General features: G+C 47.6%; 1 protein-coding gene across 2 annotated transcripts in view; it reads left to right on the top strand.

The window, feature by feature from the left end:
* The first annotated feature begins 2,252 nt into the window (after window positions 1-2,252).
* KIF26A (kinesin family member 26A) overlaps window positions 2,253-25,640 on the top strand; it is a 154,875-nt gene continuing 131,487 nt past the window's right edge. For both annotated transcript variants that reach the window (XM_033138687.1, XM_033138678.1), the window contains exons 1-2: window positions 2,253-2,508; window positions 2,785-3,051. In XM_033138687.1, coding sequence (XP_032994578.1) covers window positions 2,494-2,508; window positions 2,785-3,051 — 282 coding nt within the window. In that variant the 5' untranslated portion in view covers window positions 2,253-2,493. The remainder of the gene's footprint in view (window positions 2,509-2,784; window positions 3,052-25,640) is intronic.

Here is a 25,640-nt window from a genome sequence, read left to right as displayed (position 1 = left end):
GAGACTCCTTCGGGTAATGATAAAGTGGGGTATCAAATCTAAACTCTTCTTTAGCAACTGGGGAAAGGGGTAGACCCTAAGACACATTGTTGATGGCTGGAAGTTTGTAGAGCCCAAGACTCAATGGGAGAGAGCCAGTGTGGTGTAGTGGTTAAGAGCGGTAGACTCGCAATCTGGTGAACCGGGTTTGCGTCTCTGCTCCTCCACATGCAGCTGTTGGGCTAGTCACACTTGTTTGAGGTCTGTCAGCCCCACTCACCTCACAGAGTGTTTGTTGTGGGGGAGGAAGGGAAAGGAGAATGTTAGCCGCTTTGAGACTCCTTCAGGTAGTGATAAAGCGGGATATCAAATCCAAACTCTTCTTCCTCTTCTTCTTCTGCTAAAGGTAGCAGTGCTAGCATCAACACACTTCCCAATGGCACTGCTTTAAACACTTTCTGACCTGCTGAAACCAAGGATGGGGATCTTGAGGCCTGGGATGTGTGTCAAATGTGTACCCCTAAGTCTTTCTAGCATCCCAAGGGGCATCCCAGTCACACCCCATCTCCCTGGGACACACCCTTCATGGGCTTGCTCCACACCTTAATTGGGCTACTTGAAATGTGTCCTTGCTTTCTTGGGTGGAAGTAGAGAGAGATGGATGTGTTGAATTTGTGCTCAGGCACCAGCCTACTGCATACAGGTGAAATGCCTGAGTGTCACTCTGCCTGTTTTGCCTCTGGTCCCCAGAAGGGAATATGGCCCCTGAACTGAGAGAGGTCCCCTACCCCCTGCCAGGGGCATCTTACCCATAGAGGCTAGTGGTGCGGGGCGCCAGGGCGCCAAGTTCTGGAGGGTGCCAGGGAAGAGGCAGAGGCTGGATGCGGAGCCTCGCCACCTTCGCCCGCCATGCTGCGCTGAAGCAGCACCGCATCTGGAGCCTCTGTCTGCCGTTGCCACCACAGCACAAAGCGGCCAGCTGAGCCGGGAGGCACTGTGTCCAGCCTCCGCCTCTTCCCCGCCTGAGGAGCTGCCCTCCAGCCACTGCCCGCCTCCTCTAGCCTTGACGGCAGCACCGTCCTCCCTAAAAAACTCTGGGAAATGTGGGGCGGGCGCAGGAGGGAGCTTTGCACCACGGCGCCGGATATGCTTAAGACGGCCCTGCCCCCTGCACTAAGCTGAATGCAAATGACAGAACAAATCTTGCTTTGGGGCTTCAGAAGTGGGCACGAGCTCTTTGCAGCCACCCAGGAGGCCATGATCCGGGACTGGTGGGCCGCAAGGTGGTTCTACTGGGCAAATGCAAACTTTGGTAGGGCAGTCGTGTTTGTGGCCATGACTGACTCATGCTTCCCACACAATACAAGGCAAACAAATCACATATAGGACAATGGGATATGTATATGTGTGAGACCAATGTTCAATTTTAAGTGCCTCAGCGGCCCAGGACCTCCATACACACTGTCCAGGTTTGCACCCCAGAGAGGTCACTTTGGTTTCTGCAAACACATCAAAAACAATGTGGGAGGCAGCAATTGCATTTTTTATATATATAAAAAGTAGTTATATTCATAGCAGCATGCACCTTTACTTATCTACCTATATATGTGTGTATACATCCAATCGTTCCCTTATGCACTTATAAATAAAAGTACTTTTTGAAATATTAAAACTCTGCTGGAGTCCATAGGGTGTGTGCAAATACATTCGTGTGCACCCTTCTGCCCCTTCCTTGATTTTAAAACGCCGCTTACTCCAAGGGAAGCCCCCAATACTGTAAATCCGGTGTAAAAGCCACAAAATATGCAGCCAAACCATTAAACGTGGGCCTTCTTAAAAGCGACCCACCCCATAAAATCCAGAGTGACTCGTCTCGAAGGCAGGAAAGTGCCGAAGGAGGTTTAACTCGGAAACTTGCTAACCTGAGCCATCTCTCTCTCCCACCCACCCCCCTCTCGGTTTCCACGTGCTCCGCTTGTCCATGAACTCAGTATCCCGTTTCTTGGGAAGCTTGGGGGGTGGGGTGGGGGATGAAGGGGGGTTAAGTCCCTCCCTCCTCCTCTCCCTCCCCTTTGATGCCGTCTCCTCCCCTTCTGAGCTCGCTCCCGGGCTGCTGCTTTAACTTTGCAACCCTAAACTTTCCCCGCTGCTTTTGCCACTATGGGAGGAAACATCACGTAGCGAGCAACAGGAGTCGGAGCCGAGAGAGTTTTGCAGCAGAGTTTTTTTTTAATCAGTGCACGACTTTATTTCGCTTGCACAAAAAAGTGTGTGTGTGTGTTGAGAGAGAGCCAGTAGCAAAAGAGGGCGGAGGAGAAGCGAGGCTCCGTTTCTGCAACAGGAACCCTCTGTCCCGGGACGACTTCTTTTAATTTTGGTTCGCGATGGGCACGCAGAAGGAGAGCCCGGGGTCGGGCGGCGTCTCTAGCCCGCCGGCGTTCTCCTTGTAACTGGGGATCCGCTTGTCTGCAGAGCCCGGGAGAAAGCTGCGCGCTCCCTGGACCGGGCTCTAACATGCCAGTGCTGGCGGTAAGTGCAATTTTGAGTGTGATCTCTCCTTTCCCGATGGGGTCGTCGTTTGCAGCAACTGGGACCTAGCTCGATGCTCCCTCGGAGAGATCTCGCCGGCCTTGCACGGCTGGAACTTGTTTGCCCTTTTTTCGTTCCCGGAGAGGAATTTTGCAATGCGCGTTTTGCAAAGAGAGATAGAAAGAGGAAAGGGGGACCCGCTCCCGGAGCCCTTTTACGCAGCGCCCGCCCAGGGCAGCCTCCTGATCGCGTCTCCCGATTTGCTTTCTCCCACAGGTGGCGGAGGGGAACCCCCTGCGCGAACCGGCGCCCCTCTCCTTGGAGCTCCCGCCGCGGAAGAGGCTCCTGCAGCCCGTCGCCCCTGAAGACCGTTGCGGCAGCCGCCCCGCTCCGGAAGGCGCCGGAGCCGCCTCGGGGAGCGAGCTGGGCCACTTCGAGAGAGCGGCCAAAGGAGGATGGTGCCGAAGCTGCCAAGCCAAGCTGGCCGAGCTCAAGAGGCAAGCGGTGAAACTGGCCTCAGGCTGCAATTCCTTGACCCCGCCGGTAGGTCTGCGCCCGCCTGGGATGGGGTTGGGGAGCGGGGTTGGCCCGGAACCGGGACGCTGGATTGGCTGGTGCTCCTAAATCCCAAGTTTGCAAAGGCCTCTCCAGCTTTTTTTGCGTAGTCCCCTCTTTATCAGTTGCCCAACTACAGGCGCGCACGTTGCTCGAATAGGCCCTACTATAATATCCGTGTATATCCCTTGCTTGGTATATCTATGCCTGTTGCTGCACACTGGGTGGTATACTTTCTCGGCTAGATCTCCCAACGCTGGCTTGGATGCACTTAACGTTCGTTGCGCTTGCAGCAAGCATTGTATTCCTCAGCAACCTGAAACTCCCACCCCCTTCCCCGTGCCAGTGAAATGTTGCCGTCTGTAGCCTTGGTAGCTGTGTACATTCCTTGCACACCTTGGTTTCTCTCTGTCTTGCTTCTGTTACATGGTTTCTGCAGGATACCTGGGATTCATAGCTGCAGCTCATTGTACGTGTAGCCCTTGAAAAAAGTTTCACTTTCTTCCACCATGTGCCATATTTTACCAGCTGAAGAGAAGAGAAGAGAAAAACCCTTAACTGCCCACGTTTCTGAGAATTCTGTGTACACCGTTACACACTGTGCAGTGCGGTTTATCCACCCACACGGCATAGCGCCCAGATGTGCTCTGTGAACCGTGCTCTGCATTGCGCAGCTTCTCCTTGCACCAAAGTGTTGAATTCTGGTGTATGATTTGCACAAAGTGCCCAGCATTTTCTTTCCCCAGCTGGTGAGGTGCTGTCTAGATTGCTGGGAACTACTTGGTGTCTTGTACGTCATAAACTGTGCTGCTGCACACGGCTTTGTGCTTAGCTGTCTTGGCAAGAGTTCTTTGTTCAACCCTGTGTTATACTCAGACCTGTTAACCCCAGAGGATAGATTTGTGCAACCCTGAGAGAGCTGCTCAGAACACTCAGATAATCTCCAAACGTTGCCTTAGTGCCGTGATGTGTGTTACACCGCATGATACCTGCATATAATGCTTTGCTTTACTCCTCCATATCTCTGAATGTTGGCATAGGGGGCCCTTTTGTACTTTTGGTCCTCTGTATGTCTATGAATACTTCTCTTTAAAAGCACCAGCGGATCTGTGCATATTTGCAGAGAGAGGAGCTGCCCGACTCCCAGAGCATGGGACAAATAGCCATAGCTGCTGCACACAGCGGGGAACCTATGTGCAACCCTGAACAAAATTCAGGGGTACTTCTCCATGCATGCAATTCTGCACATGTCTCATCTTTGTATAGTGGTACTTGCACTAATGTGGCACAGTAGCAGGGAAACATTCCTGCATGTTGGGACTGTTACCTCTTATGTGGGGTGGTTATTTCTCTTCCCTGGGAAAATGGCCCTGAGCATGCGTCTTGTTAGAAGGATGGCTACATGTTTAGAGCAGGCTCCATATTTCTGTGTTGAATGCTGTGTACAGATCAGTATGCACTGAAACCCTTATTGTAGTGCTGGGGAACCTGTGCCCCCCACCATGGGATGCTGTTGAACATCAGTTCCCATTCATCCAGCCAGCGTGATCAGTAGTCAGGGATCATAATAACTGCAGTCCAAGAATATCTGGAGGCCCACAGGTTATAGACACCTGTCTGTGAGGTCTGGGCTGTGGGCAGGTTTTGCCTTAGGCACAGTGTTTTTCCCAGGTTTAGTGTTTGTGTAATAATAATGATAATGATAATAATAAGAATTTGTATACAGTACAGGCAACATCCCCAATTTTCGTGGGGGTTACATTCCAAGGAACTGTGCGTGTCAGTGAATTCACATATATTTGAAACACCATTGGAAAAGCCAGCAAAAACCCTGTTCTGCCCCAGCCCTGCCAGGCCACACCCCTCCCCAGGCCAGCCACACACCCCATCAGCTGCATACCATTTCCCTAGGCCACACCCCCTTTCCCTAGGCCACACCCCTCCCCAGCCCCAGCCCCTTCCCCAAGCCTCACCCCCCTCCCTAGGCTACACCTCCTTTCCCCACCCACACCCCCTCTCCCCAGGACACACCCCTCACCAGCCCAGCTTCATATTCCTGGGAAAACCCATGGTTTAGTGCTTAATTGCATCAAACGGCAATCAGGTTTTCTGCAGATTGCTGTTTGTTCCGATTTAGGGCTAAAGAGCAGGATTTTCGTGGGAAAGGCAAAACCACTTGGCATGGGACAAGCGCCAGTGTGGACGAGCCCTGAGTGTAGAAACTAGCCTTTCGTACAACAGTAAAGTTCACTTGTATTGCCCTGCTTTTGCCTGTGGCCCTGCTCACCCCTGGCATGTGGCCCCCGGTAGGCTGCTCAGAAACAAATGCGGCCCTTACCCTGTGAAATCGTCCCCACCCTTGCGGTAGGTCTTCATGTGTTCAGCTGAGTGCCTGAAGGAGCCTGCCGAACTGTTTTAAATATTCTTTTTCAGCACTTGGCAGGACAGTACAGAAGTTCCGTATGCATCCCATGATAAGGTTTGTTGTCTTCACCTGCACTTAAGGTATATTGTAGTAGCATGCTATTAAAGGTTGTCCTTTGAGCCCAGGGTGTAGTATGAAGGCATGCAATGCAACAAGCGTGATGAATTAAGGAGGTTGGAGTCTTGTCAGCTCCTGGGGTGGGAGGCGACCTGGGGGCTAACTCTCGTCTGCCACTGTGGGCTCTATAGGAAATAGGAGATTCAAATATTTTTAAAATGAAGATTTTTTTTCAAGCGGCAACTAGGATAGAGATGTGAGTGACTTCAAGATAAAGTCCCAGAGTGGCTGTGTCAGGGAAGACTCTTGGAAAGCCAGATTTCATTTTTTAAAAACTTTTTAAAACTTTTTTTAAAAAATTGTTAAACTTTTGAAGTTGAAAAATTTAAGTACAGTCGTACCTTGGGTTACATACTTTTCGGGTTAGGAACTCCGGTAACCCGGAAGCGCAAACCGGAGTGCGCGGGATGCGCAGAAGCATTCTGCGCAGTTCGCGCATGCGCAGATGTGTTCGCGCATGCGCAAACTGCTACTTCCGGGTTTTTGGCGCGCTTGTTTGGGTTGTGTATTTTCCGGGTTACAAACTGTAGCCCAGAACCAATTACGTACGCAACCCGGGGTACCACTGTAGTTAAAGTTAAAAGCCGGCCATTTCTTTACGATTCTACACTCGTACCTCGTGTTGCGTTCGCTGCGGGGTGCAAACGGCACGGGTTACGAATGCGCCGAACCCAGAAATACTGGAACGTGTTACTTCCGGGTTCAGCAGTTCGCGCATGCGCATGCGCGGCAAATGATGTCATGCGCAGAAACGCCGAATGGCGACCCGCGCATGCGCAGAAGCGGCGCTGCGGGTTGCGGACTGCTCATGATGCAAACGGGGCTCCAGAACGCATTCCGTTTGCATCCAGAGGTACCACTGTAACTAGTTGTTCATTCTAATTTTATCTTGTGAACTGCCCCTCAGATCTTGTATATAAATCTATTTTTAATTTTTTTAAAAAATTAATCCCCATGATTGCTGATTTATGCACAGTCAAGGGTCAGTAACTAGTTTATGCCAGATCTTTATCATGAAGTTTCAGTGATGGTTGGAACCCCCCCCCCCCCAAAAGGATGGGAAGAGCCTAGCATTTTATTTTCAAGACGCCCATACAAATGCATTTGAGGTGCTGGGTTTTTTTTTGTAGTAGTAACAGTAATAATTAATAAATAACAGTGGAAGTATATTGTTTTCTAAACAATGCTTATTTGGATATTTGAAAGAATGAGGAAGGAGAGATAGACGCCCCGGCAGAGGAAGCCAACCCCTGCACTGACCTTCATTTTCATTCAAAGATTTCCTGTATGATCATGTAAAATTCCCATGGAATCTAAATATAAGTGTCTTTAAGTGGGGGGGGGGGCTTGTAATCCAGTGTCAGACTTCGGGGATCGGATGTTCGCTGTTTCAGAGTTTGATGCAAAGCCTATTGATCTCAGGGACTGGGGGGAGAGCCCTTCTTATGTTGACTTGATGGGGCCTTCTGTTCCTTTCATGTGAAACAAGAAATGTCAAAGTCAGGACTGTTAGACTTTTGTGTTGTCCGGTCAGTGAATAGGAGGTTAATTTCCTATTGTTCGCGCATAGGGTATAATGGGCCTTCCAGAGAACACACAGATTCCCCGGTTCTTTCCTTGCAGGTAATGGGAGTTTCAGCTATAAACAGGTCTTTGTCAGGGGAATGAAATGAATAGTACAAACTCCAGAAAGTTAGTGACTCTTGGTTCGGTGCTCAGGTGAGGCGACCTCCCCTCTCTCCCTCTCCTCTGGCCTGTCTGTGTGGTCTCATTTCTGCCCGTCTCAGAGGAACACCCTCTGATAAGTACTTGATGATAGGGAAATGAATGCCTACCTCCTTTTCTTCTGGGTCTCAGTAATGCAATAGCTGCCTCAAGAGCACCGGAAATTTAACAAGGTTGTTCCAAAGGCAAGATTGCATTCCACTTGCTTGTTCGGCTAGACTTGTGCTCTGTGAATTTGTCTAATTCCTTTTAAAAGCCATTCCAATTGGTGACCCTCACCGCCTCCTGTGGAAGTGAGTTCCATAGTTTAACCAAGTACTTAACTTTGTCTTTCCTGAATCTTCCAATAGTCAACTTAGATTGGACAGCTCCAGGTTCTAGGATTAGGGGTGAGGAAGGCCTGATTTTATAGAATTCTTTCATGCCCCACTTTACTTTTTTCAAACAAAGAAGCCCCCCCTCCCCCAAAGTTGTAGACTTCCTTCATAGGGGAATTGCCCCTTGATCATTCTGGCTGCCCTTTTCCACCTTTAGAAATATCCTTTCTGAGGTGAGCTGACCAGAACCATACACAGTATCCTAAGAGTGGCTGCACCAAATATTGGCATTGACTGTTTTATTTCCGATCCCTTTCCTAATGCTCCCTAGCGTGACAGTCACCTGTTTCACAGCCAGGGGTGCCGAGGTCACATGACGTGTCATGTGATGCCGCCTGGTGTGATGCACGGAGGGTGATCTCCACACTGGCTCTTCCCAGCGCCTGCCCGGCTGTTGGGCTGCGGCTGGGACGAGTGAAGCAAAGATCACCCCTGCTTGTCCCAGCCGCTGCCTGGCCCCTGAGCTGCCAGGTTGGGGTGCACAGAGGGTGCCTGGTGGTGGCGGGGGGTGGTGGCCCCCTCAATATTGGGTGGAGCTTTGCCCCCTGCCCAAAAATATTGGGGTAGCTGAAGCCCTCTCTGCCCCCTATACTGGGTGCCACTTTTCACAGCTGTCACTCACTAGGTTGGGATCTGCGTCCCTGCCACCCGAATGTCTTGCTCCTGGTCAGTGAGCAACAGTTCAGATCCCATGATATGATATGTAAATTTAAGATTGCCCCAATTGCATAACCTGCTTACATTGAATTATATTCGCCATTTTACTGCCCGTTTGTCCAGTTCGGAGAGATCCTTTTGGAGCCCTTCACAATCCCTTTTTTGTTTTAATGACCCTGAACAACTTGATATCATCGGGAAACTTGGCTGCTTTAGTTCTCACTAACTCTAGATAGTGTACAACTTAAAAAGCACGTCTCAATAGCTGTACTTGGGGGACTCCACTTTCTACATTCCTCCATTGGGAGAACTTTCCTTTTATTCCTGTTCTCTGTTTCCTATCTTGTTGCTGATCCATTAGAGGACCTCTGCTCGTATACATGATTGCTAATCTTATTTTGGAGCCCCTTTATCAAAGTTTTTTTAAAGTCTTAAGTATACCCTTTTGACTGGATCACCTCTTATTAGAGAACCATAAAAGCTTAGTGAGGCGGGACTTATCTTTGCAGAAGCCATGCTGGTTCTGCTTTAGCAGGACTTGTTCTTCTGTATTCCGGTACTTTGTAATTCTTTGGAGTAAGTAACATGATTTAACGTTCTTTAAATGTATGGTGTGGTATTTGTATGTATTAAATCTGAACATCCGTTCTGTGGACCAGTGTTACACAGGTGCAGGGCACTAAAAAAAACCCAACAACATTTCTGATGCAGCTATGTAAGCCAACCCTCAGTTCAGTATATTTACTCAGAAGTAAGTCCTATTGAATTCAGTGGGGGTTTACTCTCTTTTAAGAGTGTCTTAAGATTCCGGTCTCACAGTTCAGTCCTCTGAACTCAGAAATCGGTGCCTCCATGTTCAGTGGGGAATATTCTCAGGTAAGTGTTTATGGGATTGTTGCAGCCTTAGTTTATTTTTCTGTCTAGTTGTGAAAAATAGTAAGCAAAAGAAAAAAGAGAGTCAAGGATGGTCCTTTGTGGCTTGTTCTGGCTTTCCGGTAGGCAGAATAAACACAGGAAACCTACTGCTTTGAACTTCGTCTATATACTCAAAAGACTTGTGTCCTTTGCCACGATAATTAAGGGATCTTTCATCACAAGTGCCGAAAGGTCTCCCCACCTGGTCCTGATGGTGGGTGGGTGCTTTGGAGATGAAAGAAGGGTGAGTTTCTGCTGCTGATTATCACTACTGATGAAAGAAGGAAATTGTCTTCCTAGAGTCAGAGCTGCTGATAATGGCTCCGAATTCGAGTTCCAAATGGTACGGAAATCAAATGACTTGTTTGCTGGCCAAAGATCAGTTTGTAAAATGGGTTTCTCAAGGACCAGCAAACACAACGATTCCTTGAGAAACCTGTGACTTGTTTAACCTCATTCCCCCCTGTCCTTTCACAAACAGATAATTAAAAACGAGATTAACCGAGTCCCTTGTCATCTATCTATTCCCCAAACTCCCCTTGCAGTCTTAAGAGGATCCAAGGTGTCTCCCATCAGCTCCAGCCAGCATGACCAATTGTCAAGGACGGCGTGAGCCGTGTTAGAAACTCAGATATAAACATCTAGGCAAAAAATGGCTCCTGAAAACCAAGGTTTCAGTCGCCAAAACAGAATGTTTAGTTGTCATTTTTGGGCAAGATGGCTCTAAAGTCTTATTTTTCAAATGATGGACTGGCCAGTAGGATTGGTTATCAGTTAAACATCTGGCTAGTTCAGATGACAACCCTGAGCTAGGAACTTGGAGGACTTAAAGAAGAAAAGTCACTTGATCCAGGGACAGTCCACATATTTTTCTTAATTTTTCTTAATTGGACCCTTCATAACGTAGGGATATTCTTCACAACTGTGAACAGGGCAGTGGGGGTGTGGTGAGTGAAGACAAGCAACAGCAGTTCACCATAACATTGTTCACTGCTCAGACTGCACAGAAAAAAAGCTTTTTGGTTCCTGGATTGTGCAGATAAACTATACCTGGTAGAGTTCTACAGGGTGAGGTATCAGTGTGTGGAAAAAAGTCAAGATCCAAGGATCCCCAGGCATGCACCTCCAGATGGTGGAGACGTCAGGCCCCATCCAGGCATCTTCACTTGGTCACGTGGCCAATAGCCAGGTGCAAAATGTGTCTGAAGGGCCACCATACTAACTATCCTTGTTCTAGTGTGACCAAGGATGGAGCTATGAGGATAAGGGCAGGCTTGATTCTCAGTAGCACCAGAAGCAAAGATCAGCTTTAGTATCCATCCAAAGATTTGTCCCTGAGTACGTCCAGTTACCTCCTCCCATAGAACTGAATGCATACCACGTGCTCTGTGCTTTTGGGTTTTCTGAAACTGCTGTGCAAGATTGTCATGTACAAGTGGAACCCACAAGTCGCTGTTCTGTTTATTGTTCATTATGTACTGCATCACACCCTGTATAATTGTCCTAGGGATGGATTTCTCATAGGGATCCTTCAGGGAGTTTCTTATTTAAACAGTGGGGAGGAAATTAGTTAACTTGCTGATGATTGCGGGGGGCGGGGGCGGGGAGTAGTAACATACAAGGTTTCTGTGTTTGCTTTAGCGGCTCAGTGGATTAGACTAAATGTCATTGCACAACGTGGGAAAAGAACTATCACAATCTGGACCCCCTCTGTATTTATAGTTACAACGTTTGCCCATAAATGCGCAGGGACTAACTCTGCCTCCTGACTCCATAGTTCCTACCTGCAACAAGACCCATTACATGCCAGGCCTGCTTGTGTGTTGCTGAATTATTGTTGACAGTGCTAACGAATTGTTGGAGGGCAGGGATTACGGGTGGATGAATGGAAACAAAGCCTTATGAGGAACAGTAGAAGGAGCTGAGTATATTTAGCCTGGAAACCGAGAGCAGATATGATGGTCATCTAAATATCTCAAGGGGCTGCCACATGGAAGGTGGAACAAGCTTGTTTTCTCCTGCTCTGGAGGGATGGACTCGAACCAATGAATTTGAGTTACAAGAAGGGAGATTCCAACTAAACATCAGGAATAACTTTCTGATGGTAAGAGTGGTCAACAGGAGGTTGTGGACTCTCCTTCCTTGGAGGTTTTTAAGCAGAGTTTAGATGGCCATCTGTCAGGGATGCTTTTAGCTGAGATTTCAGGGGGTTGGACTTAAATGACCCTTGGGGCCCCTTCCAGCTCTACAATTCTATGATTCTATGATCTTTGATCCCCTCTCCTCCCAGAAAACAGCTAAACTGCACTGTTGTGCATGATCTTTTGCCCACAGCTGATTCCGGGATCGTGATGTGTTTACATAGTCTTGTCTCTGGAGACAATGAAGGAGAGCGCCTTTGGGGGGTGAGGTCAAGCTGTGGGACGGTTGCAGCATCTGTAGAGACAGATACAGGAGAGACATGTTTTGTGGTAGCTGGGGCAGATGAAGGTGTCCAGTTGTTGTGCTGCTGCAGATGCATCAGGGCGTTGCTTCTTTCAGCGCTCCGCCCAGTAGTCATTGCTCCTCTGCTCACTGCTATGGAAATGAGAGATGGGGTTTGGCTGGGATTTCGGTGCTCTTGGGGATGGTGCTTCAGGGACCTTCATAACCCTTTGTCCCTAATCGTGCTGATAAAAAAGAAAACAGAATCAAATTATGCACTGCATCAGGGCAAGCCATATTTTATGTCCAGACTGGGGGTTGTGGTTAGCGCAATTGGTTTGCCACCTTCTGAGGGCCACATGCTAATGGTGGGCGGAGCCAGAGGCAAAAGTGGGTGGAGCAACAAATGCAAATTTTTCCTTGGTACAGTAGGGTAGTTTCTAGACACATGCACCTATCTCTTCCAGGCAAGCAAGAGGTATTGTCCGAGGGCCAGTGAGGGAGTTCAAGAGGCCACATAAAGCGGCCTGGAGGGCCACAATTGCCCCTCAAGCATGGGTGTAGCCAGGATTTATGTTGGGGGGCAAGGACACCCACCTGTCATCATCCTGGGTCTGGCTCTGCCTAGCATATTCGGAATGAAATGTCTCAGCAACAGTTGTCTCAAATTACTTTGACCCCAAGTGCTCAGAAAAACCTGTCAAAATCTTTCTACAATTTCTACTTTCAGTTAGGTATTTTTTATTTATTTACTTGATTTTTGGGGGAGGGGGCACCCATGCCCCCAAGCCTGAGGTTCCTCACTCCTCGGTTAGCCAAAATTACAAATCACGCTCCCTGATTCGGATGTGATGCTCAGCCAAGGGTTGTGCTTTGTGAGTGGGGATGAGCAAAGTGTCTGTGGCCGCCTTAGGCACAGTAAACCGTGGTTTGCGGCTACAGAGCCATAGGATGGGCATTTGCTGAGTTCAGCGGTTCCTTGGGCGTGAGCAAGGCTTTATATCAACACGGCGTCTGCCCATCGTTGCCTGGCTTGAGCTATGGGTCTCAGGATCCTTCCCTAAGGGAGTTCCCCGCCACCCCTCCAAAACCGAGATGAGACGCATTTGGCAATCCTCGTGGCAGCTGTGGAATCAAGGCGGAGGACTGATTCCACTTGTCAGCTGCTACCCTTTAAAAGCCACCTAAGGGGTTGGCGCCTCCTCTCTATGAGTTTTGAGCCCTGTAGAAATGAGAGTCACGCTGAGCATTTTTCCTCCTGGCCGCTCACTTTCATAGAGGCAGGTGAAGTGGTGTCATTATGCAGCATTGACCCCTCAGGCCAGCATGGATTCTCCCCAGTGGGGGATCTAGGCTGGAGGAGGCTACAATTAATAACGAAGGCCTCCTAGGCTGGCGGTGGGCGGGTAATTACCCTTGTTCTTTTTCTTTCCCTGGCTAATTTCTCCAGCACCCCGGCTTATTATCAGGAAGGGGAGGAAACGCTCCAACCAGTTCAAAAAGTCCTGGGGGATACGCCGGGACGGGCGTGTTTTGCAAAAAGAGCATCTGCTGCCGACATCTGAGGTTACTTTGAACCTGTTGAAATATGTGCTTGCCTGCTTTATTGTTCCTGCCAAGTGTTCAGCGATGGCGATTCCGACTTCCCAGACATGTTAAATAGCACAGCTGCTGGAGGAAAGAACTCACCCCGGGTGACTGCAGAGGTTTCTTTTAACACCGGCGTTGCACTTCTCTTCCAGTGCAAACAGAAGCCCCATTTTAGGCTGCATTGCAAACTGGAAATTCAATGCGCGTGTGGGAAGAAGTGGGGCCCGCAGGGATTTGGTGGGCTAGCTCTCCCCTCCACCTTTGTTCAAATCATAGAATTGGAGGGTTGGGACCCCAGGTGTCATCTAGTCCAGCCCCCTGCGATGCAGGAATCGCAGCTAAATCATCTCTGACATCCAACCTCTGTTTGAAAACCTCCAGTGAAGTAGAGGCCCACCACCTTCTGAGATAGTCCATTCCACTGCCAAACAGCTCTTCCTGTCAGAAAGGTCTTCTAAATGTTTAGTTGGAATACCATTTATTTATTTTTTGTAATTTGAACCCGTTAGTTTAGGTCTGGAGCAGCAGGAAACAAGCTTGCTCCATCTTCTAGCGACATCCTTTTGGACATTTGAAGAGGGCTATCTTACCACCTCTCAGTCTTCTCTTCTCCAGGCTAAACATATCTGACTCCCTCAAATGTTCCTCATAAGGCTTGGTTTCCAGACCCTTGATCATATTTGTCACCATCCGCTGTGCGCCTTACAGCTTTTTAAAATCCTTCTTAAACTGTGGTGCTCAGAACTGGACACAGTAATCCAGTATGGTCTGACCAAGGCAGGATGGAGTGGTACTATTGTTTCCCTTGATCAGGATGCCGTGTTTCTGTTGACACAGCCTAGAATCGCGTTACCTTTTTTTGCTGCTGCATCACACTGTTGACTCATGTTAAGCTGGTGGTCTACCAAGACCCCTACATCCTTTACGTCAGGGGTCGGCAAGGTTTACCTGCCATGGGTCGGATGACTTCCACGGAGCTCGTCCGTGGGCCGGACATGTGCAGTGCGATGCCGGAAATCGCATCTGCTCATGTCCGCGGCGCCAGAAATTTCTTCTGTGCATGCCCAGATACTGAAAATAGCCCCTGTGCAGAAGCAATTTTCGGCATCTGGACATGCGCGGATGCAGTTTCTGGTATCTGCGTGTGCGCAGATGCCGTTTCCGGCACCACTCAGTGAGTCCCCATACCGTGCTGCACTGGTTAAGTGCAGCGCGCGAAAGACTTGCCGAGCGGGCGGCTCAGTTTGCAGGCGGCTCGTGGGCCGGTAAAATGGTCTTCGTGGGCCAAATCTGGCCCATGGGCCGCAGGTTGCCGACCCCTGCTTTACGTTGTCTTTCGTAAATTCGAGGTAAACTGTCTGAAACAAGGAACCTCATTTTCCTTCTGTAGGGGCTGCACACAGTATCTCTAGACGCTTCAGGTTACAGATGCTTCAGGTTACAGACTCCACTAACCCAGAAATAGTACCTCGGGTTAAGAACTTTGCTTCAGGATGAGAACAGAAATCGTGCTCTGGCGGCGCGGCGGCAGCGGGAGGCCCCATTAGCTAAAGTGGTGTTTCAGGTTAAGAACGATTTCAGGTTAAGAACGGACCTCCAGAACGAATTAAGTACGTAACCAGAGGTACCACTGTATACTGCCAAGAGTTTTGCACAGTGATGCTATATGGGAAAGTTTTTCCCCTTGAAAATTTTCCTGTTCCATAAGTTTGTTAGTAACAATGAATGGATGGATGTCAATTGCAAAAAGGAAAGTACTGGGCAAGCATGTCTGTTTTTGAAGTTTCCAGCTTTGTTTACTAAATCAAAGTAAAATAAGCATATTAAATTGAATCAGTCTCCCTAGAGCACCAGAAGATTTCATGATGGAAACTGTAGAAGAGAAGAAAATCTCAGAGGAAATTCCCCCAATAGGGAAATTTGTGTAGGAAAAGGTTCCAGAAAATGCCTCATATGTCATCCCATCTGTTTTTCCTGAGTTGCTTCCCATGGAAGGCATGTGTAGGTTGTAGCTGGGTGCCCACCTGTATCTTCAGGTTGAATGTAGCTGACCCAGGTGTCTTTGTATGCCCCAATAGCATACCCTCCAACAGTTCTCCAATGCAAATGACGACGTCCCATTCCATAATGATAATTTTACAGGGTTACACATCTTATTGGGTTGCCCCAGCCACTCTGGGCACCTTCCAGTATATATAAGAACATAATAAAACATTAAACGTTAAAAAAAAACCCCTTCACTATACAGGATTGCCTTCAGACGGCTCAGGGGTTAGATAACTCCATACCCTCCAACATTTCTCCAATGAAAATAGGGATGTCCTAAGGAAAAGCGGGACATTCCGGGATCAAATCAGAAACCAGGATGGCTTATCTAAATCAGGGGCTTCCCTGGAAAATAGGGACACTTGGAGGATCTGCAATAGTTTATTTGCAACCCTCCTCCATTCCTGTCTCCCCTGTGTCCCCCAATATACCCAGCACCTCTCCCTGCTCAAAGTTCAGGGTAACCCACTTCCCTGTTCTGCCCCACCGCTGACCTACACAGCTGAGGGCCTGCCCTGCTCTGTTCCCCGTATAAGTTCACGTGTTTGGGTTCTGTAGCTGCTGCTGCTGGCAAACGGTAGAGCACCCGAGGAGGCGAGGTTGGCTGCAGGTGGACCAGCTAACGCTCCAGGAACTGCGGACAAAGGCAGGAACCTAAGGAAACAATCCACTGGGTTAGTTAAACCGATTCCAGCCTAAATATAGACCTGAAATTTGACTGCAGCTAGCGTTGTTGGAAAGTCAGAGTGAGATGAAGAGCAAGTTTGTGTTTGCAGAAGCTGCTTTTGGAAGCCCCCTGCCTTTGTTAAGTGAAGGCAGCGGTTTCCTAGTTAGAAACCACATGCAGCAAAGTGTCGCAGTGTGTACTGCTCCTCTTCAGGCTTAGAATCATAGAACTGTAGAGTTGGAAGGGACCACGAGGAACATGTAGTCCAACCCCCTGCCACGCAGGGATCTTTTGCCCAACATGCGGCTGGAACCCACGACTCAGTGAGACTAAGAGTCTCATGCTCTACCAACTGATCTATCTCAGCTTGGTTTCTTGCCACTTGTGCTATTTCCCTGGATACTTCATTCCACCCCCTTCCTTGGTTTTCTGCTTCTCCCCTGCCAAAACAGCATGCGTAGTCCTAATTGGGTTATTTTTGGGTTTGCAGAAGCTTACATGTGTCTACTCAGAAGAAACAGCCAATTGAGTTCCATTGGTGAATATGAAAAAGCAGCGCAGCTGAACGTTGAAAAATATAAGACAAGTCAATAAACAAAGAAGCCAGCACAGGTGGTCCTCCCAACCATGGTTTACCAGCTGGCTTCTGGAATCTGATTTTGCATTTGTTGTACGTGCATTCCTAAACCATGGTTAATGGCAACAGGAGAAGTGGTAGGAGAATTTGTTTCAGGGAGGGCAGCAGGGATCTTCAACTGCAAACCATGGTTTACAGCAGGGTTGGGGAACCTCTTAACCAGTGGACCCAATTTGGATTGATAGGCCTCCCCATTTGGCCCGCCAGGCTGTCTCTTGCAAGCCATGCCCACCTGTCCTATGCCTGATGATGTCAAATGTGCCATCAGGTATGGGGAAGGTAAAGGTGAGTTTGGCCAAAGGGAGCTTTGCGGGCACTATGAGCTGGCAAAGCTCCTTCCACAGCACTTCCCATGTTCCTGACAACTAGCTGACTGTTGTGGTCTTTGGAAGCACTGTGCGTTGGCAGGTGTCAATCACATCTGTGCATTGAGAGGTGTCGATCATAATTATGCCAGACAATTGACTGATGGGTAGTCTCATCAGATTTGATGCACTGGGACAAAAGATTTTCCCATCCCTGGCTAATTGGGAACCAGTATTACCGGTACATCTGGATTGAGCCTTTTGGTGCCAAGATCTGGATTCTGTTGAAATAGAATCGTTTTTGTAGGACTACAATGTACGTTTACATCTCTAGTAACTGTGCACATTAAGGCCGCAAGCAGTATTCACTGACCTGGGCGTAAGCCTCATCGGAATCCTTGTGGAGTTTACTTCTGAGTTGGCATGTATAAGATTGCACTGAAAACCAGCATAACATTATTCATATTTCACCATTGTTATTCCAAGGCAATAGTCTTCTTTCCCTCAAACAGATTTCTCTGTACAAAAGCACATATATTTTTTTTTGGCCTCGCAAGCTCCCCTTCCTTCCTTGAATCCAGTCCAGCCTGGAAACGAATTGTGCTTTAAAACCGGGCTTTTTATCAGTGTTCTTGGATTTTAGCAAACGCGTCCCAGTATTTCCATATGCCAGTATCTGTCCAGAATTGATTAAACTGAAGACCAGACGGGCAGGAGGGGAAATGATCAATTTTCATTTAGCTCTTAGCGCATCTTCTGCTTAACACTGTTTGGAGGGTTTTCTATGCCGCTCTGCTGTGAAAACCATTGCGAACAAAATGTGGAACATGAGATCTCTTATTGAGGTTCAGCACTGACTAATAGCAAGTGTGTAAGCTGTGAAATGCAAAGCCTTCATTCCAGCGTTCAAAGGATTTTGCAGGGCTGGGTTTCCAGCTCCACTGCAATACTCAAATGTGTCAGGAGGCATTCCACGTTGCCATTAAGGAAACAGGAAAACATCCACGAACTGACAGAGGTTGAATATTGATTGCTGCGCGGCTTTCACTTTTCGCCTGGGCTGCTTAAATGTACAATAGAGCATGATCTTTAGTCCACCTTGTCTTCCCAGGCCCTTGTTGTGCTCACCTTAGGCTATTTCCTTTAGCATCCTGCTACTCAAACTTTCGAGTTATCGTTGCTTCGTGCACCTTGCTTCCCTGAGCACTTCGAAGTTTGCCGGGAACCTTTTGCACATTCAGCTGTACGTCCATACTTGGCAGGATTCACAAAACAGATTGTTGTGATTTTGATAGTCCTTTTGGTCAGAGTTTCCTTCCTGCCTGGATCACTGAACTTGCTGTAAGGATAACGTCTGACTGAAGGACTCTCGAGTGGCCACCCGGAGAGGGTGAAGATTCGCATTGAATGTGGACATGCTATTTTGCATGTTGTTGTTCATCCGTCTGTCTCAGGAGACAATGGAGGAGTGCGCCTTTGGGGGGTGATGTCAAACTGTTGGAAAGTTACAGTGCCTGTTTTGGCTGTAGAGACCGATATGGATGGGAGAGACATGTTTTGTTGCATCTGGGGCAGATTAAGGCGTCCAGTTGTGGTGATGCAGGTGCACCATGACATTTCTTCTCTCTGCGCTCCTCCCAGGAGCCATCCCCTCATGTCATGGTTGCAGACATCTTTGCAGCACAGAGTTGGCCTGCCAACGGGCTCGGTGCCTGAAGCCAATTTTCAAAATGTTTATTACAGGCAGCTCCCCATTTACGCGGGGTTACGTTCCATGTTTAGGCCTAAGTGAAATTGCGTATATTGGGGACACCATTGAAAAAGCCTGTGAAACACCCTCCAAACCTCCTTTGCTCAAACTCCCAACTCTCCACAGGCTTCAAAGGGTTGGAGCAAGGGCTCTTGGGATTGAACTTGCAAAGGCTTGTGGGATTGCTAGGCGCTGTTTCCGCATCATTTTCGTGCTCCTTTAGGGCCGTTTTTGCCCCTTTTCGTCTGACTTCGCGGATTCGCAGTTCAGTTGTGGTGCCATCGGGGCAGGAGTTTATGACAGACGTCCAGGGCTGTAGTCATCAGAATGAGAAAACAAAATAGGGCTGGCTCACCATATTTTGAAAAGAACGAAGTACAGTAATACAGTGGTGCCTCTGGTTACATACTTAATTCGTTCCGGAGGTCCGTTCTTAACCTGAAACTGTTCTTAACCTGAAGCACCACTTTAGCTAATGGGGCCTCCCGCTGCCGCTGTGCCGCCAGGGCACGATTTCTGTTCTTATCCTGAAGCAAAGTTCTTAACCTGAAGTGTTATTTCTGGGTTAGCGGAGTATGTAACCAGAAGCGTATGTAACCCGAGGTACCACTGTATAAATTATCATCTAGCAAGTCCCCCACTCCATAAGACCTTTCAGTCTATAATTACCTAAGTGCACCGCTTCCTAGGGTCCTTTATCTTTAAACTGGATTTGGACCAGACAGTCCATTGAATAGAGAACTATTTCAAAGAAAGGACTCTCTTCCGACAGCCTTTCAAATAGAGGACTGTCCTCTTTAAAGGAGGACACGTGGCCACCCTTAGTAACTCACCAAAGTCAGCGTTGGTGTTACTAGGCTTCCTTACTGGTTGGGCTGGATCCTGTGTGTTTAGTTCCCTCTTTAAGCTAAAGCTTTGTGAAAATGTACAGGCTAAATTTCCTGCATGGCAATCGTGGCCCAGGTTCAGCGCCTTGATGTGGGTCTGGTTCCTGTCGGAAAAGGAAGATTGCTGTGCCTGGCATTCCTTCAGCGAGATTTGGGCACAGTCTCTTTTTGCCTGTATGACTGAACAGCAACGAAATCCATCGCGCTCTTGTTCTTTTGTGGATTTTTCTAAGGAGAAGCAATTTATAATACATCCAGGATCTCTGCAATCTGTCTGGAGAACCGTTTCCTACAGCAATTTACCTACAAGATAAAGTAAAAACCATGCATTATTGATACCCATGTTCTGCATATTGCAGATATTTCTCCCAATGTTGTTAATTTTTTATCTGCAGCTCCAAAGGAGCACGGGGGTGGGGGCGGGAGAGAAAGATGAATGGAGGAGGAGAGGGTGGGATATAAGTCAGCGTATGTATTTTGCATAATTTTACTATGATGGATATGTGGTTTTTAATTAGATTTTAATGGCTAGTCTTTTGCATTGGGGAAACATTGTCCCTGCTCTTTTTATATATATATAAAACAACAAAACAAACAAACAAATGTGGATAGGATTTTCGTGCTTGCGGATTGAACTGGTCTGAAATGCTTTAACCTGTGACCTCAAATAATGATATAGTTTAGGTCATTGAACCCTGGTGGTAAGCCTTAATGCAGGGGTCCACAATTTATGGCTGGGTTTGATAGCTGAGTGTTAGTTTCTGCTAGCCAGCTTTGAAGTTAAGTCCCATCCCGTTGGGAAACAATAGGTCTATTCAGGTGTTGATGGTGTGTTATCTAAACACAGGAGGGCAATGAGGGCTGCATGCACGCCTTTCATCTTTTTTCATTACCCTCTATGGATAGGGAGCACCCTGTATTTCTAGAGGTTACCTTTGACTTTTGGAGCCCTAATTTTTTAGAACCCCTATTTGCATGGATTTGCATTCAGAACGGAAGGGAGAAATCTTGGCTGCACTGCCAACTCTCTCATTCTAAGATAGCGGTCCTGTGCATGCTTACTTGGGGAGTGCGTTTTATTGAACTCAGTGGCACTTACTTCTGAGTAGACATGCACAGATTCAGCTTTTTGTTTAATGAAGGCTTTAGCGTATAATCAGAAACGCAAGCCGTCTTACAAAGAGGCGCCGCCGTTTAAACTAGTACCTTAAAGCGAGAACCCTATCAAAGAAAAGGAAAGAAACGGATAGCCTTTGTTTAATTTATCTTCTCCCTCTTAATATTTATTTGCATTAAATCTCTAATGGTTGCTCTTGTTATAAACATTGCTATTCCGGTTTTAATTTGGGAGCTGCTTCCCCATGCAAATGTGCCCAAATGCAGAGCAATTCAAGAACAATAATACATGTTGGATCATCATTATAATAAGCTGTCCTCATCAATGTGTTGCCCTCCAGTAACGCTCTGGACTACAGTTCCCATCATCCCCAGCTGGCACAGCTGAACGGCCTGGGCTTAATGGGAGCTGTAGTCCAAAACATCTTCTGGACTTGCCCCAGACCTGGTTTCAAGCTGAAATCCCTGATCGATTGCTGCAGTGGACTAGTATAGATAAGGCATCTGAACAAGCATTCTTCTGCGTGACTGGCTCCACTTTCTCTGTCTCCACACCTTTTGGGTTTGTGCTAATCATCATAAACAGAGCTAAAACTTAAAGGCCTTGTTATCACCTCATCCACTCACCGGAGTAGGAAGGAAATCTCTCTGTAATCATCCAAAGCTTGCCTTTAGCTTCAACATAGTTTCAGGGTCCAGAGCAAAACAGCGCAGGAGAGTGTTTTATAGGGTAAAGGTTACCAAGATGACCTTCTAGACTGGTCCCTTCCACCAAATAAAAAGTTATTCTAGCTCAGGCTAGGACAACATGTGACCTACGGGGCCAAACAAAGTCAACCAGCCATGCGCTGGGCGCTCCAGGGGTTTATCAATCTCTTGGCTTTGCTTCCTACTTGGGACTGGAAACAGGCTCTTTGTCTTGCTGCAATAAATGGCTGGTGGTTCATAAATTGATGTGTGTGGCACGGAGGAGACAGTGGGGTGTAGTGGTTAGAGTGTCAGAATAGGACAAAAACAAGGAAACTCCTGATGGCACCTAGATACAACTAAGTTCAGTGTCGCCTGCTGACTAAACTTAGCCACACAATATCATTGATTTTCTTTTTGGGGTGGGGTAGGGGTGTCAATGTAACAACCAATGCTCCTCTCAACATTGCTGCTCATCCCCACTGTCACACCCCTGACCTCTGGTAAGCTCACTTTGCATGGGAGAAATTCCACCAGGGTGGCACTTGCTCCCCACCAAGAGAACATTAACATTCCCAAACTTGACAGGCCCATGTAATGGTATGCCCTCCCTGCACTGGTCCAGAGGCTTCTTGTGGCCAGTATTGGTGCAACCTGATGCCATAAATGCAGTGGTGTAATAAGGGGGGGGGCACAGGGGTTGATTGCCCTGGACACAAAATTGTTAAGGGTGCAGAACACCCGGTGCTGTCTCAATACAGTTGTGTGCTTCCATTGCTGGGCTCCGTTGAAAACAGCTTTCCATGCGAACCAAGAAATGGCTCCTCCATGCAACGGTACAACTCTTCTTATCTCTGTGGTTGCAGTTACCTACTCCGTCCATTTCCCTCCCACCCACCCTCTGTACGACCCCGGGCACTGGCAACCCATGCTACGCCACTGCATAAATGTATGGAAACAGTTTGCAAAGGACCACTGTGTTGATGGTGATGACCAGGAATGCCAGGCCTCCTGTGATAGTTACTTGCTGTTCCCTCCTACATTGATAAAGCCTTATTTCTATAGCAGCGGATGGAATTACCTTAGTTTTAAACTAGCTCCATAATAAAACAGAGAATCATCTGGATTTGGCTTGCATTGCTTTGGATTTTCTACCAGTGAAATTGGCAAGGAAAGCCAGCCCACAGATTGTCTGTATTCCATAGTGGTCCTCATTTGTGTGTTTTTGTGCCAGCCATATGCCTCATTCCGGCTGGCTGTTCCAATATAATTTTCATACTGATTTTTGTTTTTTGTTTTTTTTTGCATTGGATAAAGATCATGGTAATTATGACTAACAATATGTGACTGGTAAACAATGACATGTTGTAATGTTGTAATGCCGAGTGGAGGGGCTTAAAATAAGATGATTTTAAATTGGCGATTGAAGAGTTTGTTCGCACAGAACATTTAGCGGAAGTGCATCTTTTGCTGGTTGCTTTCCTGTTGGATGTTATCTCTTAGATCAGGGATGGTGGAATTTTGGTCCCATCAGATGCTGCTGGACTCTTAACTTCCATCAGCCCTAGCCAGCTTGGCCAATGGTCAAGGATGATAGGAGTTGTAGTCTAGCAACCCTCTGGAGGACCATAGGTTCCTTATCCTTGTTTTAGCGATGGCCATGCACATTGGCATTCTGCAATGAATAGTAGTGGGTAAGTCATTGCTCAAGCACAGATATGGGAAAAAAGTGGCTTAGTCACTTTGTGGATAGTCTTTGTAGAGGAGTTTGAACATTTTCTACACCCGAGTAGCCTTTTATGAAAACACAGCATTTTAAAATTAAAATGGGGAGCCAGCCACAAGGATGAAGAAAGTTTATTTGCAAAGTGTTGAAGCATTATGCGCATATAGATGGTTTGGCGCAGTCTCAGATTTGATGTGAGCGAAGGTATCGTGAGAAAACAAGATGCCTGCTTTTGAAAGCATGAGTTGTAGGCAGGTTCAGCAGAAACATGCTGGATTTCTTCTTCTTCTTTAAATGGCTGTCACAAGTATTCAGGGCTTTGACTGACACTCTTCCCCCTATTAAAAAAAACAAACAAATGTTGCTCCAACCCTTCCCGGCCTGCTGTTTCTAGCTCAGTTACACTAAACTTCCATCTCTGTACTGTATCACTCCCTTACTTAGCAGTAGTCCCTTGAGTGAAATCTGGACCGTGTTCATATCTGGGTTTCTGAGGGACAAACTCAACCTTGCAGTCGACACTGGGCTGCTTCCCAAAGCAGTCATATGCCATCACCTGTCATGTCGCTGTCAGGCAAGGAGTGAGGAATTAACTATTTATACACTTGCAGGTTAGGGAAAGGCATGTCCCTCAGTTCTACGCCTCTCAGCTGCTCCTAGGTGTGCACACAATGAGGCAGTTGCAGCAACAGAGAGGCCCCACTACTGACCTCAGTTGATGCATCTTCCCCACCCAAGCTGCACACAAGCAGGCAAAGACTACGCCTGCATGTTACCTGCTCCTGCTCCTCCCTCTTCATTCCTCTCCTGGTCCTGGGAGACAGCGGAGCAGGAGAGCTAGTGGCAGGAGAAGGAGGTGTGGAAGCCCTTGACTGTACACCAGCCTGACTTATCACTCCCTACTCATGCACCTGCAGCTTCTCCTGCATCTGACTCTCGTCTCCTGGCTGTTAGGTTCCCCCAGGTCCCCGATCCCTTCTTCCAGCTTAGTCTCCAACCCCATTTCTCCCAGTGCCCAGTCCTTGACATCACCCAACTTTAAGTGCAGTGGTAGCCAACATCAGCCCCAGCTGGGATGTGATGTCACAGCCCACAACATCTGGAAGGAGGAACCACATTGGCTACCCCTGGCGAAGTGCAATTTAGCTGTATTCTAACGTTACAGTACAATTGAGTCCTCTCCCCCACCCTCCACTTCACATCTGCTTTGGGCAGGGGCTGAGGTGGGCAAATGCAGACGTTCATGATGTCGGCATAGAATAAAGTTGTAGTAGATCTTGCAGTGGAGCCTCAGAGGAGAAGGAGCTAGATGTGTGGCTGCCATTTTCAGTAGCAGCCAAATGTAGATAATATAAACAGAGTGACAGAAGTGTGGACAGTCACAACAACAATAATAATAGTAGTAGTAGTGGTAGTGGTAGTAGTAGTAGTAGTAATTCATACAATGCAACAGCAGTAAAGCAAGTTTGCCCATCAAAGGTAATTCCTGTTCCAACACATCGTTGAGGCTGATCTGCTTTTGTGCTGTGTTAATTAGATTGGGTTGAGACATTTCATACCATATGCCGTGAAATGTGTATTATGATGTACTAACTAGCTTCTTCCAGCCTGAAAACCTTTCACTGAGCATCCTGTTACTGGTGAAAGGCAGTAAGTAAATCAGTGGGAACTCTCCAGACAAAACAATTGTCAGACAGTATAACAGGAATTTTATTCTTAGTAGTGAAGGCAGAAACAATATCTCAATTGTTGCTTGCCTGGGCTGAGGCGCTGTCATAATTATAATTTCCAGTGCTTGAGTTTGATGTTGTCCTTTCCTTTTTGTTTTTGTTTCTGGCCCAAAGGAGCGACCGTTTGCCAAACTTGCAAAGTAACGCAAGGCTTCCTTTATACGCACACAAGTTGGGCTCCAGCTTCCTTTTTCTGCTGAATAGTGATTGAGAATGAAAGAGGAGCTGTATTATTAAGTGTAGTGAAACGAGCAGCTGAACTCCTTCCAGGTGAAGTGAGCTGAAAAATTAATATGGCTGTAGGAAGATGCCTTGTACCAAATCAGGCCATTGGTCCCTCTAGCGCAGAATCATCTAAATGGACTCGCAGAAGGTCTCTAGGGCTTCAGACATGAGACATCGCCAGCCCTGTTCGGAGATCCCAGGGGACTGAACCTGGGTCTTTTGGTTTGCAAAGCAGATGCTTTACTACTGAGCTACGGCCTCCCCTCATTTAAATGGGTCCCATCCCTTTTCATTGAGCACATTGTCTACACTGAACAGACAAAGCAAAAACACAGCATTGAAAGACCCCCTATCACGAACCATTATTAGTGTAAATGAAAATCCCATTTTCACCTAGAGACTGTCTGGAATGTTTCCAGTCCTGGAACAATAAGAGTTGATTTTGATAAAAAAAAGGTAAAGGTACCCCTGACCGTTAGGTCCAGTCGCGGACGACTTTGGGGTTGCACGCTCATCTCGATCTATAGGCCGAGGGAGCCGCCGTTTGTCCTCAGTCAGCTTCCGGGCCATG

Source organism: Lacerta agilis, chromosome 1, assembly GCF_009819535.1.
Source record: "Lacerta agilis isolate rLacAgi1 chromosome 1, rLacAgi1.pri, whole genome shotgun sequence".
Taxonomy (NCBI): Eukaryota; Metazoa; Chordata; class Lepidosauria; order Squamata; family Lacertidae; genus Lacerta; species Lacerta agilis.
Note: the sequence above shows the minus strand (reverse complement) of the source record. Positions and strands in the feature narration are given on the sequence as shown.